The sequence below is a fragment of the Monodon monoceros genome, unplaced genomic scaffold (assembly GCF_005190385.1).
Source record: "Monodon monoceros isolate NGI ecotype Baffin Bay Population unplaced genomic scaffold, NGI_Narwhal_1 Super_Scaffold_18, whole genome shotgun sequence".
In the NCBI taxonomy this organism is placed as follows: Eukaryota; Metazoa; Chordata; class Mammalia; order Artiodactyla; family Monodontidae; genus Monodon; species Monodon monoceros.
The window spans coordinates 112,542,667-112,563,390 of record NW_021703774.1 but is presented as its reverse complement, the minus strand read 5'-3'; the positions used below and the strand labels follow the sequence as shown (position 1 = coordinate 112,563,390).

General features: G+C 35.0%; 1 protein-coding gene across 2 annotated transcripts in view; it reads right to left on the bottom strand.

Annotated features, from left to right (window-relative positions):
• Positions 1-2,821: 2,821 nt before the first annotated feature.
• The window catches only part of ADGRL4 (adhesion G protein-coupled receptor L4), a 114,430-nt gene continuing 96,527 nt past the window's right edge, over positions 2,822-20,724 (bottom strand). For both annotated transcript variants that reach the window (XM_029230085.1, XM_029230086.1), the window contains 3 exons: positions 7,015-7,106; positions 5,277-5,445; positions 2,822-4,912 (listed from right to left, as the gene is read on the bottom strand). In XM_029230085.1, coding sequence (XP_029085918.1) covers positions 4,850-4,912; positions 5,277-5,445; positions 7,015-7,106 — 324 coding nt within the window. In that variant the 3' untranslated portion in view covers positions 2,822-4,849. The remainder of the gene's footprint in view (positions 4,913-5,276; positions 5,446-7,014; positions 7,107-20,724) is intronic.

The window sequence follows — 20,724 nt, the reverse complement described above, 5'->3', positions numbered from 1 at the left end:
AGCAGCTATGACTTTCAGTTTAAACACTGTTCAATTTCCTAGCTGTGTGACATTGAGCACTTTTCACATTAAAAAATGAGGATAAAATTGCATATATTACTGTAAGAATTAAATGAGATCACACAGTTTAACAATTGAAATCTATATCAAATTTCAGGAAGAAGTCTTTTTTTCCCTTTAAATTCCATCTTCCAGTTATTGCTCTCATATCTGTAGTCTAAAACCTAAAAGTACTAAGTTTTAAGTTTTAAGCATGATGACTTAACAACCCTATTAAGTGTTATGTTATTTCGTACACTTTGTAAGTGTTATAGTTGTAGTGACTGGGGAAATTAATACGCACCAAATTGATCTGAGAGGCTTCATACTAGGGGTCTTGAATCATGGGCAGAATTTGCACGGGAGAAGACGTTCTAGGTAACAGAAAAATCTGAACAATAGGTACTCTTTCTGATCCATACTGAATCAATAATTCACATTCTCCTCAAAGACTTCATGTTGGAAAAATTAGAGGATAATCTTGACGCATAGAAAAGGCTCATATTCTGTAAGTAATTGAAGATAGGTGCAATAACTTTAAATATATGGAAAATTAAGAAATGCAGAGTTATCATTTAATTGGGGGGCATTAAATTAAAAAGGACTGAAGAAATGATGCCATCATCAAATGAGTATGTATAGACTGTTGGTTATGCCTAGCATGAAGATTGTGGAGTATCTTAGAGACTTTCTCGTACGTTTTTTAATTGCTATACTGTGTGCAAATATATTTTTTCTAACCACAGTGTAATCAATCAGCTAACAGATTTTTTAATTAGGGGATTATAGTGTCTCCAGTTAATAACAAGTTTATACACAGTAAGGGAATTTATCTTACACTTCTTTGGTGTCCATTCATCTCATTGTTTGAGACCCACCTTAAAGTACTAAGTTCTTTGATTGAATCCCTTGAAATACGATAGCCCTTCTCCCAACCCCAGCTGCTCGTGAAGAAGAGTTTGCAAATTAATATTTATTAATGAATTTGTGATACATTTTAGAGGTTGAGGAGACTGAATCTCAAATCCTAATATTTATTCCTCTCACTATCAAATGGTACGTGAGGAATAACAGACAAATGGAAAATAAAGCACTACTTTATTACTTCTTTGGCAACTTCCTTACAAATCCCCAAATATCTTCCCTGGAAAAACTGAGTTGAAGCCATATTACGAGCTCAAGGCTACATTGGTAGCCTAATTCCTCTCCCTGCTCCACTTCATCAATTTGAGATTGCTGGGCGATCTCTTCCACCTAAACTGCATGACGTTAGAGATAAGCATGGAGGGCTTTACCTGAGAAAGCTGGCTCACCCAATATGCTTCCAGTATGGAGTATCTAAAGCAAAAGAGCAAAAGCCAGGCTGTTCAGAGGGTCCAGACTCTCTTATCACCTCAACCACAAGGTCACAAAACAGAAGAAGGCAGTGACATTGATTCACGAAGCAAAAAAGAAAAGGTATCTGCCTTAAAGGAAGAACATAACTTGGTACAATGAATATCTTGAGCTCGGGATAAATAATTGCAATACAATGTGATAAATGTCAAAATAGGTAAGTACTGGATGGAATGATGACACAAAAGTAGAGCTGATTAATTCCTTGTGTGAAACCAGAAAGGCTTCATAGAGAAAGATACATTAGGTATAAGCAGATGTTTGTCAGAGTAATGATAACAAGGAGGAAGCTCCAGAAATAGGGGATTTGGTAAACCATAGAAAGTCTTGGGAAAAATAAACAGTTTAGCAGAACTGAAGAAACTCATAGGGCAAACGTGAGAACCAGGGGGGTAGGATCTCTTTATCTCACAGACTTTGAGTGGATTTAAATTTTTCATGTTAATTAAGTGTGTGGTGTGTGGGCATTTGAAGGCGTGGGTGAAGTCCACACCGTGGGGCAGTGTCACTTGGGGATGGGGTGAGCCCCCAGGCAGCGGGTCACACTGGGTCCTGCTGAGGCAGAGCTGCTGGGCCTCAGGGGACATGGCTTCATTGCACTCCTCCATCTGAGGGCTCGGGAGCCGCACATTGGAAGTGTGTTTCCAGCAGCTGTATGTACTTTTGTATGTACCTTTCAGTTCAGCATCTTAACACATTCCTGTCATTGTAATGTTCATTTTTGTTTTTGTGTTTTTTTTTTTTTATTTTATGATTTTTATTGTTTTTGCGGTACGCGGGCCTCTCACTGTTGTGGCCTCTCCCGTTGCGGAGCACAGGCTCCGGACACGCAGGCTCCGCGGCCATGGCTCACGGGCCCAGCCGCTCCGCGGCACGTGGGATCTTCCCGGACCGGGGCACGAACCCGTGTCCCCTGCATCGGCAGGCGGACTCTCAGCCACTGCGCCACCAGGGAAGCCCCATTTTTGTATTTTTTAAACCGAGCCCAGTGAAAACCTTTTTTGAGCCCTTTCTCTTGTTGATTATAAAATCAGGGGGCAAGTGCTATGAGGCATTTATGCAATAAATATATATTTATACGTGTGCACACACCTTTTTTTTTTTTTTTAAAGAGAGATCCTTACCTAATAAAAAGGTAAGTGAGCAGTTATGAAAATGTCTGAAATCTCATACTAAAGAATAGAAGTTTCACCCAATGATGTCTATGGGAGGGTTAGTGAAAACAAGATTCAGGATTTTAAGGTTTTCCCTACTGTTATGAATACTTGCTTATATCTAAAGATGTTATTATGTATATATTTCCATAGTATTAGTTCCTATAGTTGCTGTAACAAATTATCAAAAAAATATCAATAATCTTGTGACAAATTATCAACAAACTTGGTGGTTAAAGCAATATACATTTATTGTTTTACAGTTTTAGATGTTAGAAGTCCAAACTGGGTCTCCCTGGGCTAAAACAAAAGTACAGCAGGGCTGACTTCCTTCTAGGAGCTCTGGGGGAGAATCCATTTCCTTGCCTTTCTCAGATTACAGGAGCTGCCCATGTTCTTTGGCTTGTGGACTGTTTCCATCTTCAAAGCCAGCAATGTGTGGTTGAGTATGCCTCGTATGGCACTGCTTTAACAGGCTCCCTCTTCTGCCTCCATCTTTTGTTTATAAGGAAACTTGTGATTACATGGGACCAACCTGAAACATCCAGGATAATTTCCTCACGTTAAAGTTAGAGGACTAGCTGTTAGCTGGTTAATTCTCCTCTCCATGTAACCTAACATATTCATGTGTTCTGAAGATTAGGGTGTGGGCATTTTGGGAAGACCATTTTCTGCCCACCACACATAATTTGTATACATTGATTGAACAGATTACTTTTTTAGTATCTTATTCCAATAGCACTGTCCTATAATGATAATGATAATAATAGGTCATATAAGAGATCAAAAGATCAAATAAAAAGTTATCACAAATACTCTAAAAATGTTTAAGACATTGGCAGGCAGCTCATCTTTCTAGAGAAATGCCTCAGCCAAGCAGTAAAAAGATTCATTCAGATATCATCTTATTTGTTAGTATAAGATGTGACAGACTTCACTTGAACAGCTGGAGAAATTAAGTTAAAATCACAACATTTAGTGTATTGGCACACTTTTAAGGTATGTGTAGAACAATTACATATTTTTTGAAGTAAAATCACTGCTTCTACATTTTAATGAGAAAACTTGAAGATAGACAGAAGCCTTACATTTTAGCAGATATGCCTTAATAGAGGAAAACTGTCAGAAAATAGATCCAGTGTGAAAGTTTATACAGTTCCCAGTGATTTCTTTGTTATAAATAACATTTTTAAATGTGTACTTTTCTGAACAGAAAAAAATAGCAATTCACTTTATGAATACTTTCATATTTACAATGCCCTTTTAAAAATAGTAAGTTAAAAGAGAATATTGTGATGTGAACTACAATATTTCTAAAATTAAAAAAAAATAAAGAACTCAAATATGCTAGTCTAATGAGATACAATATTTTTCACTACACTGAAAGGTTATGGGACAGAGTACTTCAGGTTTATATACACAATTTTTACATTTACAGGCATGAACAATATTATATTTTGACACATTTATGTACTACTGAATAAGCATTTGAAATCACAATCTGTGAAATAAGTATAGAAAGAGCATATACCTCATTCTGATGTTAACCTAAAAACAGAACAGAAATGTTTAGGTTTTTTTTTTTTTGTGAAGTTTTGTGTTTTTATAGACTATTAGAATAGAAAATGGATATAACAAATACAGGTCTAAGTTGTTTTGGTAGAAATTTAAGTTCAGAACAATTCACAGAATGGTAAGATGTGTTTATTCAATTGTTTGTTTTATCTCTAATTTCCCATCTAGTTTACAAAACGAGCTTGTTCAAAATATGTCTCATTGTTACAACCATCATTCCCTTTTTACTGTTTTATATTCTACCTCTTCATTCTCTTATGTTCCACTTTCTGTAACGGAGCTCATTACCAAGGTGATAGGGGACTAGTTTCAAAGGCAACATGAATCAAGAAAATATCAAGCCAGTGGTTTCCTTCAGGACATTCATATATTTTTTGTGTTAGAAAGAAAATCTTTCCTTGGGTGCAGTGATATCACTCTGAGAAACCAGTTACTTTCCAAATACCTGCAATACTATTTTTTACATAGCTAACTAAGTCATGTAGGAAAGCTTGCTATAGCTATACGGTACATAATTTTATCTCGTATTATCTACATTTCTTACACAGTAAACAGAAAAATGGACTTAAAATATTTGATTAGTATTAACAATTGGACAATTTGTTTGAGTCATTTTTATACATTGGCCATCCACAGCTTGGCTTCTTTATTTCTGTGTAGCAATAATGATCCATAGTTCTCTCTGTTTACCTCAAACATCCGAAACAACAAGGGACATTTTTGAACAATCTATAATATTCTTCTTGGATCTAAAAAAAAAGAAAAAGAAGAAAGTAAGAAACGTGAAATATAACTGTAACAATCATATCAAATTATTTTCAAATCACAACAAATTGTTATATTTAGTTTTCTAAATTATTGTTGCTTTCTGATTATCTGTCAGAATACGCTCAAGTGAATGTAAGCTGTATTTATACTCCTACTAGCAAGTTTTTTAAAAGCACATTTCCCTATGAACAGCTAAGCATTCTGATTATTTTGACACTAAAATGTACTGCACTTAGGCAATAAAGGCACAAGTCATAAATCTATGAGAATGAGAATTTTTATCAATTTGGTAACTGATGCTACATAAATATGCTATAAGGTTGACAAAAATAACAAATTGCTTACCTTTCTAGATAAAACACACAGGAATAAGAAGATGAACATCCCCTGGAAGGCATTGCTGACGGTGAAGAGGTAAGCTGTCACCACCGATGCATGTACAACATGGAGCACGCCAAAGATCCAGGTGGTGCCAAGGAGGAACAGGAGAGCAAGGGCTCCTCTGGCACAAGACCTAAACAAATTTGCAATGTTCCAGCTAAGAAAGCTATGCATACTTAACGTATCCTCAAATTCCTCAAATTATGTGGGAAGTCAGTTTTTCAATAACCAAGAAATCTTCGGTAAAGACCAATAATTTTGAAACTGACAAATTATGCTATAGCTGCATGGGACAGGCTAGGGTATACTAGCATACTGTGGCTGGGATGTGCTTCCAAATTCAAGGCAGCATTTTTAAAATCTGGTATTTTTCAAGGAATTTCCTTAATCCTAAAATATTTTCATCTGTGTGTATGCTTTTTTTTTTTTTTTTTTGCGGTACACGGGCCTCTCACTGTTGTGGCCTCTCCCGTTGCGGAGCACAGGTTCCGGACGCGCAGGCTCAGCGGCCATGGCTCACGGGCCCAGCCACTCCGCGGCATGTGGGATCTTCCCGGACCGGGGCACGAACCCGTGTCCCCTGCATCGGCAGGCGGACTCTCAACCACTGCACCACCAGGGAAGCCCTGTGTGTATGCTTTGATCTCAAATCTAATGTTGCAGGAACTCCCAAAGGTAAGACAGATAGCTGTTAGGAAGTATTCTCCCTAAGAAACCTTGAAGAGTATACCATGTGGATTTAGGTCATCACATGGGCAGGACATCAAAGGATACTTCTGCTTTCCTTTCAGGCTTAGTAGAGAACATGTAAAATATAAAACAAGTTTTTTTTTTTTTTTTTGCTTTTGCAATACAGTTACCTCAAAGTAAATTCATGTTAGAATGCTTATTTCTTAAAAAATACAGGCACATACTCACTTTTACACATTTTCAACTTATTGCCTGTGAGTTTTGGTAAAATAATATTCAATCCTGCTCACTGAGGACACTGCCTTGAAAATGAGGCAACTAATACTTATTTTCTCATTCATTCTTAGTGCAATCATTCTTTACTGCAGAAGATGTTTTTGCAGTGTACCACAGAAAATGAGTCATTCTCAACTTTATTAAAGCCAGCAAACTACATGTAACTATGAATGGTGAGGAGTAAAAGAAAGTAATCAATCAAACATTTGCTAAATCCTAACTATAAATCTTGTGCAAGATATTGAAACTACAGGAGTGTTCCCAAGAGACCCAAATGTCAGTTGTTTCTAATGTTCCCTACAGTACCCTTCAGTTTTTCCTGAACTAACCATTTTCAAGGTCTCAATAAATCAGTTTTAAAGGGAGGGAGCTGAGGAAAAATCATGGTGGAATGCAAACTAGAAATCACAAGGAAGAAACACAGTTACTAAGCGCTGAGAAGTGCTTTGCAAAAGCAGATCACTAAGGCCAACTTTTGTCTTAAAATGCAGTCATCATCTTTTCTTTCAAAGGGGAATATGTTCAAAAAGATTGCTTTACTTACCATGTAATCTGTGGTGATTATAGGCTTATTAAACATATTAAATACTATTTAGCAATACTATTTAGTATTTTAAATATGATGGGGGGAAAGTGTGAAAAAATCATTTAAAAATTGTCCTTCCAAAAATTATTTCTACTTTAAGTTACTAAAGCTTTTAATCACTAAAGAAAATACAGTTGAAGAAATACTTACCTTATGTTCTCACAGCAACTAACTTCTGGTTTCAGCCCCGCAGTGTGACGAAAAACTTTGTATATGATAACTCCAAATGCCAAGAGATTAACCTGAGAATATAAATTAATTTCAACAGAGATAATTTTCATAGTAAACTAGATACATATAAAGGAAATAAACAAATAGCAAAGATATCAAATAAATAGAAACCAGTAAATCATGGCACTTTTATGTATATTAAGAAGTACAAACCCTCTAGTAGACATATGCAAACAAATATGTGGTTGATCTTTACAATATCACTGAAAATTGTCAGTACAAATCACAGTTAGTACAATTTGCCAGATTGTATTAAGCACCTGTTCAAGAACTTCTTCAGATGTTATAATCACTTCTACAGATTGATGAATTATCATCTTCTGCCAACAATATGGTTAATATACATATTAAGATAAATTTTGGTTTAAAAAACTTTATGAACACTTGAGAAATCAAATTTTTGTTCATGAAATTGTGTGCTGTTTCTTTGAAAAGAAGTTTTAGTGATACTTCTGTCAATCCTTTGAAAATTTAAACTGGAAAAGAGAAATTGAAAGGAAATTTGAAAACAACAAAACATCCTTAATTTCTACTGTTAGAAAATGTTTGAATGTACTTTCTTTTGTATGGTTCATCTAGCTATCTCTTCTAATATTATGTTGAGATTTCCCTTCCCTAAATTTAATCTCATAAACTTTCAAAGTATTAATCAGTGAAATATATGTTTAAAGGCATATGCATTTTGATAAACATTTATATTCTTATATATTCCACAATATCGGTTATATAGAATGCACAGAATTTTTACCCCTTCTAAAATGACTGCATTATGAAAAACTTACTCTTCTTTTCTTTCCTTTTCTTATACTTTTGGAGACTTGTAAGTCATATGTGCAGTGTCAGAGGATTAATTGAGGGGTATATTTTAAATGTATATCTATTTTAACATAAGCATACTAATAATTAAAAATATTAAAATTATAGAAATAATTTGTAGGTTAATCCTTTATTGAATATATTTTATTAATCCAAACAAAGTTTTCAAAAGCCATTTTGTAACAACAGTAGCAAAGTGCAATATTTTAATTTTCAGCTAATTCTTATACTAGGATTTCAGAAATTAATAGAAAAATTCTGTTTTTTCTTCCATATTCTAAGGACTTTATATAGCTTCTAAAAATGAAATTTACTAGTTACTATTATAAAAAGCAATATAAAATAATGGATCAGATAATTTCATGTTGTCATATCTCCATGGAGAGGTCCTTGAGAGAAACTCTTAGAGGAATATGGATCTAGTCCCTTCTTCCTGCTTCCAAATGTTTATTACTTCAATTATACGATTAATTAATTCTAATTACAGTAAGGTCTCCATACAAAGAAAGACTTCAGCAATTGCAGAGGGGAGATAAAATATATTTAAATTGATTTAGTTGACAAGTTTCGCCCTATTGTATGCTCAAATAACTAACTGAAATGACAATTTAATAATATTTAATTTTATAAATAGTCTCTGCTACTTATGAAAGAGAGATGCATAGCATTTTCTAGGCTTCTATATCTATAAGTTCTTTAAATAAATTTGGGAACAACACTTGTATTTAATTTTATAAACATATATATGTTTTTTAAAATAATAAAAAGTATTAAAATTTGGTTAATATAAATAATATACCCAAAATATTATTGGTTTGAAAATTTTCAAAGAAGTTTTATGAGGTGTTTATATTGAACTTGTTAACTCAACAGAAGAGTTATAAGATAAAATAACTTTAAGTGTTAAAATAATTGTTCACTAATGCATAAATTTCCTAAGTTAGTGATTTAAATTTATAATATTTATTAAATAAAGTTTCTTAAACTTCTATTATTGATAAAACAAATTTGAAAAATAGTTGCTTATATTGTTATGGTTTCTCAGAAATGCATATATATTTTGGATATGCTTTTACGTCATATGCTAAAATAGTGAAGAGTAAAAATGGAACATTCTTTATGGGTGATCTAGCTGTGGAAAGTACATGTTTTCTACATAGAAGGGAAAATGTTTACATACTTATAAAAACCAGGTGCTGCTAGACAAACAAGAGACAATTCTTAGTCCATAAACATATTTTTGCAATTGTAAGATAAAACAGATTAAAGCATTTTTATCAAAAGGTATTATGGTTTTATGCAATGAAAACAATCACAAATACATTGATTGTATTATCAATGACAATAATAAAAATACTTGGAGCTTTTTATTTGCATATATTCAAAACATTTTATAAAGGGTCAACTAAGTGTCTGGTATATTGGTGAGGTCTGGGTACATATTAATGAACAAAACAGACACTGCCCTTTGTTCTCATAAACTTATTAAGAAAATAGATAGTAAAAAAAAATCATACAAATACTTACAATTCTACAAACTGTGAAAAATGCTACTAAGTCACAAATTTAGACTGTTAGGAGACACAAAATGAAGGTGGACTAGAATGAAGGTTTGGGAAGTATGTCTCTTAAGATTTAGCATTTTAAACCAGACGTGACGACTGATAATGCATTAGCAGATCAAAAATGAGGGAGAAAAGCATTCTATGAAGCAAAATGGCATAGAAAAAAGCCATGAGGCTTAAGAATATGGTATGCCTTTAAGAAATTACCAGCAGTGGTGGCTGAAGTGTAGTAAACATAGGGAAGGGTAGCTGGAGACAAGGTAGACAAAAGATGAAGAGTTCTTAGATTTTATCTTAAATGCAAAGGTTTTTAAATTTATTCTTTCACTCAAGAATCACTTATGCACCATAGTCCTTTTCTTCAAGGAACTTACAGTACAGTGGAGGAGATGGCCAGTCAACAGGCAAGCACAACATTATTTAGGAAGTGCCATGCAGTTGTTTGCAGAGTAGAGTAGAAGGACACAGGTGACGATACCCTAATGTATGATTTCTAAGCCAGTCTTGAGTGACCAGTAGAGCCAAAGGAGTGAAACACAGTGATTTGTCTGGATCTCAGTTGCTGGACCTGTCTATATATACTCACTGACTCAGACTCAGTGGCTCCAAATAATATCCTTAGGCTCCATCTAACTTTTCTGCTTGGAAATCTAATGGGCATCATGATTTAAAATGTCAAAAGTTAAACTGCTATTCTTCTCCTAAAGAACCTACTTTTGTTGTAACATATCCCACCTCACGGAAAAAAAGTTATCTCATTTTCTAGCAGATCAAGTTTATTCATCAGCAAAGCTTTCATCTCTACCTTCAAAACATATTCGGAATATGACCACCGTTTACCATCTTCACAGCTCTTATCCTGGAAGAGGCCACCATCATGCCTCTTCTGGGTTATTGCAAAAGCCTCCTAATTGGTCTCTCTGCTTGCATCCTTGCCTTCCTACAATCTTTTCTCATTACAGCAGAAAGATTGAGCCTTTTAAAATGTAAGGCAGACCACTTCTCTAGTCGGAACCCTCTAATGGCTTCCCATCTCAGAGTTAAACCTGAGGATCTCACAATAAATTCTAAGGTCTGAAATGATATACTTCTTCCCTCAAGTCCTACTTCTCTGTGCTTTGATCACCTCACTCCACTCACATTGGATTCTCTGTTCTTCCTCCAGCACACAAAGCATGACTTCAGGCCATTGTCCTTGCTGGACCTTTAGATATCCCCTTAGCTCATTCCCTCACCACCTCTGTTTAAATGCTCTTTATCTACCTACTGCCTCCCAGTGTACCTTTGTGAAAAACTGAAATCCAAATGATAAAATCAGACCCGAATTCAATTCTACGGAAATGCAGAGCACGATCGTACTCTTTACTGTTTTGAACAATGAAAATTCTGTATGTCAACATGTTCTTCCCTTGCCTTAGTCAGTAGGAAACTGACAAAGACTTTCCTTAATTAAATCGCAGCAAGTTCCTCTGAGCCCTCTTCTCATCTAGGCCTCGACCCTGAGCTTCAGTGACATCCTTGCAGTGCTCAGTTTTAGCAAGAATCCTGCTGAATCAGCTTAGAGAGGATTTTTTTCCCACTCTTGATATGTGATCACTTTCAAATTCCTCATCTCCCATTCTTGATATCTGATCACCCTGGCCTGCCATTCAGTAAGAAAGCTCTTAAAATAAGTTTAGCAAGAATTCTCCCTACACTTGGGCTTCCCTGGTGGCACAGTGGTTGAGAGTCCGCCTGCCGGTGCAGGGGATGCGGGCTCGTGCCCCAGCCCGGGAGGATCCCGCGTGCCGCGGAGCGGCTGCGCCTGTGGGCCGTGGCCGCTGGGCCTGCGCGTCCGGAGCCTGTTGCTCTGCGGCGGGAGGGGCCGCAGCAGTGAGGGGCCCGCGTACCGCACAAAAAACAAAAAACAAAAAAAAAAAAAGAATTCTCCCTACGCTTGATGTCTCCTCTTAGCAGTTTTTCGTCTGCCATCCCCACCCACTCCCTCACACATAACCTGTTCCTTGGCTGTAAATTCCCAGTTGCCCTTATTGTATTCAGAGTTGAGCTCAATCTCCCCTATTTTGATAGTTTTGACACGTCTCACAATAGTCTGGAATAAAGTCTTCCTTACCATTTTAACAAGTGTCAGAATAATTTTTTCCTTAACCAAACTCAGAGTCAAATCCAAGGTCATATTATAATATTAAGCAAATTTGGGATAACTGGAAACACCTAAATTTACTCTTTTTACACTGCCTGCATTCTCTCTTTATCCATAAATATATAAGCTACTTAAAATTCTTTTTCTAATAGAGTAAAAAAAACAAAAACAACTTAAACAAAGAATTAGCATCACCTAAAGGCACATGACTTTACTTACAGGTGGAAATTAAGTTGAAACTCTATGCATTTTACATGGTACAGAAAAGTATCTTTTGGGAGGAAATATTTTATGAAGTAATCATGAACAGTCTGAGATGAGATAAAAACAAAAGCTCAGAACAAGATTATGTAGAATTAAAAAGTATTTCTAATAATAAGAAATAGTTTGCAATTATTCCAGAAGTAATGACTTTGAGGACTGATACAGAAATATCTGTATTTTAGGTTAAATAGTTGGGAAGATACTATTAACACTGTGTTTACAAGCAATGGCTACAGCAACAATAAAATACTTGAATACTTCAGTAAGTCTTTAAAATATAATATAAATCATTAATATTAACCTTAATTAGCAAAATGTTGCCTTTAAAATGATTCACACTTTTGCTCATTAGTGCTTACCTATGTGTGCTGATTTTATAAGCTGTGGTTCCCTTTTTACTTATCTCTAACATTAGTGTCACAAAAAAGCACAGGGGCTAATTAATGACTTGTGAATCAACAGAGTCACTCATTATGACTTTTGTCTCAATTTTTAAAATACAGTTGTAGTTTGTCAACCAGGAGCCCATAATACTTTTCTAGGAATAAACAGGACAAGGATATTACATGGCAAACATAAGAACTCTGAAATTCATTGCTGTACTTTAGATTACAGAAGAGAATGAAAATAGCCGTGGAAAAAAAATCATTCGAAGTCCTGGAAGCTTAAAATCAGTTCCCTTGCTTCATCTTAAGGGATGTTTATCTATACAGAGATTTGTTTCTTCACTTCATTGATACATGCAGTTACTTCAAAGTTTGGCACACACGTTTGACAGAGTGCATTAAAAATTTTTAAGTGCCTTAGTCTTTTAAACTAGAAATTTAAATAGATGGGCTGGTGAGAGAGCAAGAGCTAATTCTGAAAGATTTAGACCTACAGGTACATTCAACCCAAGGGCTTCAAATTCAGACTTCAGAATAAAGCATCCCAATCAGTCATTTTTTTTCTTAGTCTTTTTCTCAATAATTGATGAAGCCATCTATATGCTGATGTCAGATCTCACTAGAAAGAATGAGAAAATTTCTCTTATAGCACTTTTAGTCTCATGCTTTAATTTTTCATATATATCAAACAGGATCTGGTTCATTTAAGAATGTGTCATGATCACAACTGCTATATACTTTCAAATAGTTTTATTACCTTTAAATTAACTGGCCTAGAACAAAACTGCTTCTGCCAAGGACAAAAGGTGGGTTTCTACTGGCTTACCAAAAGGCCATAAAAAAAGACCCATTCTCAATACCTAGGCCACTGCAGAGATGGCTGAGTAGCTTTTAATTTAAGCTTTAAAGTGAAAATATATAATCTATTAAATAAAAAAATTGTCTACTAGCTAGATTGGAATTAAGTAGTTAGAGTTTTGTCTTCTGTCTGATTTTTTTTTTTTAAATTATTTCCCAGCTGGAATCACTTCTTTACATGCCTTAGTTACAGTATATTCATATAGTATTGGGGTATGTGGTAAGTGGAATAATATGCCCCTTCCAAAAAAAAATGTCTACTCCCTAATGTCTGGGACCCTGTGAATATAGCAAAAGGGATTTTACAGATAGAATTAAGGTTATAATTCTATCCTTAGGATAGAAAGACTTTAGGATAAGAAAGTTATCCTGGATAAAATAACGGCTCAATGTAAATACGTGAGCCCTTAAAAACGAAAGAGGAAGGCAGAAAAGATTCAGCAGAGATGCCACAGAAGGCAGGAGAGATGAGGCATAAGTGAAGGTCTGAGAGATGGAAGACCAAGCGGGCCATGTGTCAGGAAATATGGGAGGATTTACAGATTGAGACTGACCTCTGTCTAACAGTCAGCAAAGAAATCAATCGCATGAAACTGAATTTGGCCAACAATCTGAATAAACACAGAAACAAATTCTCCCCCAAAGCCTCCAGAAGAGCTGACGCCTTGATTTTAGCCCAGTAAGACTCTGAGCACAGGAGTCAGCTGAGCCGCACTGTGCCCAGACCTCTGACCTACCGCACTGTGAACTCACAGATTTGGGGTGTTTTAAGCCACTAAGTTTGCAATAATTTGTTATGACAGCATTAGAACACTAATACAGGGTGTTTCTATTGCTAATTATAGAGGTATAGATATGAAACACCCTATAATTAGTGTTTCTTATTTTTAAAATAAAAAATTTAAATCCAGCTTAAAATAAATATTAATTTATCAATAACTCATAAATATTATTGATGTTCCAGATATTTGATGGGTAGTCAATTATATGAAAGCATTTATTATTTGTGGATTCTGCTTCTGTGTTTCCTAAAATAAAAAGATCAAGACAAGTTATAACTTGTAAAAGACTTCCTTTCCAGCAAGTCACAAATGCAGTTTGTACTTTCAGGTACCTGTCACATTTTCTTCATTATAATACCTGCCTTTATAGGCCTTTCTCATATTGCTGCCAGATTAGTAAATAAAAATATAGGATGCCAGTGAAAGTTGAATTTCAGATAAACAACAAATTAATTTTTTAGTATAAGTATGTTCCATACAATATTGGGGACATGCTTATACTTAAAAAATAATTTTTTGTTTATCTGAAAGTCAAAGTATGTGGGCATTCTGACGTTTGTTTGACAACTCTGACTTCTTAGCTTTCAAGTTATTTTCACATCTGATCTTTTTTATACTCTGAGGGCACTGACTTCTTAGTAGAAAACCCCAAGGACATTATCCTCGATGAAGGCTGATCTATAACTGTCTGAAAAGAGATCTCAAAAGAAGAGGGGGTCAATTTTCAGAAGTTGCAACCATTGTGGAGCCTGAACATGTGTGTATGTGCTAAGACTGATAAAATACCCTGAAGGTATATAGTGGCTGAAAGCACATATAAAAGGTTTGAGCCCAGTAAAGAATATACCCAGGCTCGGCAGAACTCCCCCTGGAAAGCCCAAGATCTGCATGGTGAAGCTGTGCCAGGAAGCAATGGATTGGTTTGGCACCTGTTAAAAGCTTTTTGCTAATAAATTAATATTTAGAAACTAAGTTTCCAAAGTTTAGATGCGAAATTGCTTTAATATAAATTTAGGGAAAACCCACAGAAATTATGACGCTACCGTGTTTGTTGACCTTTTGTCAGAACTGTGGAGTGGAATAACTTTTCCCCTACATATACCTCCATGACACTGCTAGGAAGCATTTCTCTCCTAACATTTCTCTCCTAACATTTCTCTCCCTCAGTAAACAGGATGGGTTTACTGAGCCATAACCCCATTGTAAGTCGAGTAAGATCTGCATAATTATATTTATTTCACATTTATGGCAACAGAGGCATAGCGAAGTTAAATAATTGGCCCAAAGTGAAACAGTTAGGATGTAGCAGAGCCAAGATTCATACCTAGTAGACAGATTCTACAGTTTATGCTCCTAAGAACTCTGCAAAACTACCAAACTACAGATGAAGGATAGGTAAAGAGAAGTTAAATTGACATCTAAAAGTTTAAGAATTTGTTTAGACATTTATTTATTTTGACTACTAATAGTAACTTTATTTTAGAAATGGTTAAAAGTAGAAGAGGAAAACATTATTGAGTAGTGACTTGGTTAGCTATTAGGCGTTAGTGTTCATTGAACTTAGTCAAGAAACCAGTAACACTGAACAGGATGTAGTGTTTTATGCCAATGATCCCTTAATGGAGACACCTGCCTTCTGTTCTCTGTGGTCAAGGATCTAAGAAAGTGATAGTTTTTCCTGTGCTGGTCAATAACAAAGCTTTATATCCTTTAGAGTTCAAATATGGTTATTGGGTTCATGTCAGTGGTCTAAGTGGAATGCAAAATAATCTATTGTTGCACAGGAAAAACACATTGGAATTCCTATTGATATTTTTCCAAGGAAAAATTAAGGTTTACTACTTAAAATACAAAGGACACTGGTACCCTCACTTTTTCTACATCACATGTCACACATCAGATATAAGCCATTGGGAGGGATAAGTGCTTGTTACCAAAGGTAGCAGGGTCCCCCCTCCCCTGCTGCGCCCTTTGTTATCTTTCAGCCTCCTGCAGCGTATGGTATGTGTACCTGCTAGGTGGATTTCCAGATCACATTATGTAGTTTAATAAAGTAACTCTAATAAAATGAAAAAAGTAAGATCTAATGTCTCCAAGTGCAACTCTGGATTAAAATGAATACTGCTAAAGTATACACGAAGGAGAAAATGACACAACTGACTTTTTTCCTACTCCCAGACTGAGTTATTTGCCAGAAAAGTTGCAAGTCCATGTAAGTCAGTCAAGTTAAAATCCACAAATGGATTCAAATTCCAGCTCTGACATTTATTTACTTAATTCCTTGTATTGCATGTTCCTTGTCTGTAAAATATGGATAATATTAGTACTTATTTCTCAGGGTTTTTGCATGTATTAAATTACATAATTAATGTAAAGTACTTAGAATAGTGTTCAATATATACATTCCCAACAAACACCAATTATTATCACTAATAGTTATTAATTCATATGGAAAGATGTTATTCCAAATTGTGTCAAATATTTGAAGTGTCTAACAATAAATATAGTGAATATTTATTAACAATTGGATAAGCATTATTTTGTGTCATAGTCTCACTGGACCTATAAATAGCACCTTAAAAAAAACAGAACTTTTATCTTTCAGTCTTTATTTTAGGCAATATGTCTTCAACAGAAAATTTAAGATCTTTTTTTCCACTTTCAGTGTTTTCCTCTAAAATAATGTCAGGAAAATAAATACTTAGATATAATTCAACAATAAGTCAATTCTTTATTGTTCATGTAAACAATTTCTCATTTTTGTTAAAACATCTCTAGGGTAGAATTGAAATTTCAGGGTCGAAAAGCTAGCTATCTTTAAGAATTTTATAGAAAAGGAAGGAGTAACTAACTGTATTTTAAAGGGCAATCAATATATAAAATTACCAGATACCTTAATATAAGAAATATATTCTTAATAAATCCAATATGATATTCTAGGATATTTTATGGGAGAGGATAGTTATCTTTTCTTACATCACTCTAGTGTAGAACAGGGATTAGCATACTTTTTCTGTAAAGGGCCAGATAGTAAATAGTTTAGATTTTGAGGGCCATATGGTCTCTATCATAACTACTCAATTCTTCCTACCATTAAAACAGCCTTACAAGAATATACAGTGAAGAAAAGACAGCCTCTTCAATAAATGGTGCTGGGAAAACTGGACAGCTACATGTAAAAGAATGAAATTAGAAGACTCCCTAACACCATACACAAAAATAAACTCAAAATAGATTAAAGGCCTAAATATAAGGCCAGACACTATCAAACTCCTAGAGGAAAACATAGGCAGAACACTCTATGACATAAATCACAGCAAGATCCTTTTCGACCCACCTCCTAGAGAACGGAAATAAAAACAAAAATAAACAAATGGGACCTAATAAAACTTAAAAGCTTTTGCACAGCAAAGGAAACCATAAACAAGACGAAAAGACAACCCTCAGAATGGGAGAAAATATTTGCAAATGAAGCAACTGACAAAGTATTAACCTCCAAAATTTACAAGCAGGTCATTCAGCTCAATATCAAAAAAACAAACAACCCTATCCAAAAATGGGCAGAAGACCTAAACAGACATTTCTCCAAAGAAGGTATACAGATTGCCAACAAACACATGAAAAAATGCTCAACATCATTAATCATTAGAGAAATGCAAACCAAAACTACAATGAGGGCTTCCCTGGTGGCGCAGTGGTTGAGAGTCCGCCTGCCGATGGAGGGGACACGGGTTCGTGCCCCGGTTTGGGAATCTCCCACATGCCGCAGAGCAGCTAGGCCCCTGAGCCATGGCCGCTGAGCCTGCGCGTGCGGAGCCTGTGCTCCACAACGGCAGAGGCCACAACAGTGAGGCCCGCGTACCGCAAAAAAACAAACAAATAAACAAAAAAAACACAAAAAAACTACAATGAGATATCATCTCACACCGGTCAGAATGGCCATCATCAAAAAATCTACAAACAATAAATGCTGGAGAGGGTGTGGAGAAAAGAGAACCCTCTTGCACTGTTGATGGGAATGTAAATTGATACAGCCACTATGGAGAACAGTATGGAGGGTCCTTCAAAAATTAAAAATAGAACTACCATACGACCCAGCAATCCCACTACTGGGCATATACCCTGAGAAAACCATAATTCCAAAAGAGTCATGTATCACAATGTTCATTGCAGCTCTATTTACAATAGCCAGGACATGGAAGCAACCTAAGTGTCCATCGACTGATGAATGGATAAAGAAGATATGGCACATATATACAATGGAATATTACTCGGCCATAAAAAGAAACGAAATTGAGTTATTTGTAGTGAGGTGGATGGACCTAGAGTCTGTCATACAGAGTGAAGTCAGGAAGAGGAAAACAAATACCGTATGCTAACAAATATATATGGAATCTAAAAAACAAACAAAAAAATAGTCATGAAGAACGTTGGGGCAAGACGGGAATAAAGATGCAGACCTACTAGAGAATGGACTTGAGGATACGGGGAGGGGGAAGGGTAAGCTGGGACAAAGTGAGAGAGTGCCATGGATATATATACACTACCAAATGTAAAATAGATAGCTAGTGGGAAGCAGCCGCGTAGCACAGGGAGATCAGCTCGGTGCTCTGTGACCACCTAGAGGGGTGGGATAGGGAGGGTGGGAGGGAGGGAGATGCAAGAGGGAAGAGATATGGGGATATATGTATATGTATAACTGATTCACTTTGTTATAAAGCAGAAACTAACACACCATTGTAAGGCAATTATACTCCAATAAAGATGTTAAAAAAAAATAACAGCCTTAGACAATACTGAAACAAATGAATGTGACTGTATCCCTAAAAAACTTTATTTATTAAAACAGGCTGTGGCTATTGTAGACTCCTGGTCTAGAATCCAAGATCCATAAGGGTAAGGACTTTTTAATATTTTATTCACTGATGTATTCCCAAGGTATAGCACAAAGTCTGACATATAAAAGATGCTCAATAAACATTTGTTGAATGAATAAGAGGATGAAAAGTGGTATGCCCCAATCCCAGGTATCCTTAATGTCTTATGTAAAGGAACATTCAACCATTAATCTGACTAAACATTTAAAAATTTATATTTTGTTACATCTTGCAGATTTTGACAAAACGATATCTCACTAGAAATCTATAATCTGTAGATAGATATACCAATGGAAACTGAGAGAAATAGTTATCAAAGTATAATGACCCTCTAGGAATAATTTTGAGAAAAGGGAAAGAATTAAGTTACATCTCCTTCATTTTATGAATGGATACCTTGGGATATATGCAACATTTTGCATCTAACAGAAACCACAGACCTATGGACTTTTTGAGGTATATTCGTTAATCAGACTTGGGCACACAAAAGTCTTAATCAACAAGTGGGCAGAAAACTGCCTCATTAGGAAAATATCTTCCCACATCCCCCCTGAGGTAATAGTTAAATAATTGCGCTATTTTATTATGGCTAAAATTCCATAGCAATATATAATCATCTTATGAATTAAAAAAAATATTCACACTTCATATTTTTAATATGGTTCCTTTGGGAATATTTTAATAGCTGGATATTTTCAATTTTTGAAAGAATAATTTACTAGTCTCCAGACAGAATTAAAAGGTGGAGAGAACTAGAAATTTATAAACACGAAGGGTAAAGTGGCCTCCGTGGGTGTAAGTGAATTTCATGAGCTTATTTTTGTGGCTGGTTTCAACTGCAGATGGTTATAAGCCATAGAAAGATACTAGAAAACAAAGGTGAAGGAGAAAAACTATATGTGAAGAGTATTTACAACAATTGTTCGGTTTAATGTGACAATGAAAACTGAATAATGAAATTTAAGATATAAGCAAGGAAAAATGTTCCTTGTATATGCTTACTGTATAAAATGAGGATAGAGGTTAGTAACAGTTAAAAAGTTTATACAAACATATAAATCATTAAGCTGTTATTTAGCATCTGATAGAACTTTAACAATTAAATTCAAAGATGTATCTAGTTATCACCAAAAGATAAAAATAAAAGAGGGACATAAGACTGTCCCCCAAATTATTAAAAGTTTTCCTTTTTTAACTTTTAAAGGATGTTTTTATCTTTTTAATTTTGTTTCTTTTGTTTTTTTAACAGTAACTCTGTATATAGAGTTGGCATTGCTGTCCTCATGTACATATTAGAAATCCAGGGCATAGAAAGGACTCCATAATATGTGCTTTTTACTAATCATACTACTTTTTAAAAACTCTGACATTATTTGGCTAGGACCTCATTTTATTCAGTTAATCCTAAAATGCCAATGAAGATAGATCTAGGTAGATAGATAGATATAGCAATTATTCCTAAGGTGAAAAGAAATAAAGTAAAAAATGAATGAGATAATGCCATTTGCAGCAACATGGTTGGACCTAGAGATTATCATACTAAGCGAAGTAAGCCAGACAGAGAAAGACAAATATACAATATCGATTATATGTGGACTCTAAAAAAAATAAAAGATACAGATGAACTTATTTACAAAACGGCAAGAGACACACACACAGAAAACAAATTTATGGGGGAGGATAAATTAGGAGGTTGGGATTAACATATACACACTACTATATATAAAATAGATAATCAACAAGGACCTACTATATAGCACAGGGAACTATATTCAATGTTTTGTAACAACCTATAAAGGAAAAGAATCTGAGTATATACAAATATACATATATATAATATATGTATAACTGAATCACTGTTCTGTACACCTGAAACACGACATTGAAAATCAACTATATTTCAATTAAAAAAGTGATATGCTATAATGACTGCTTCAC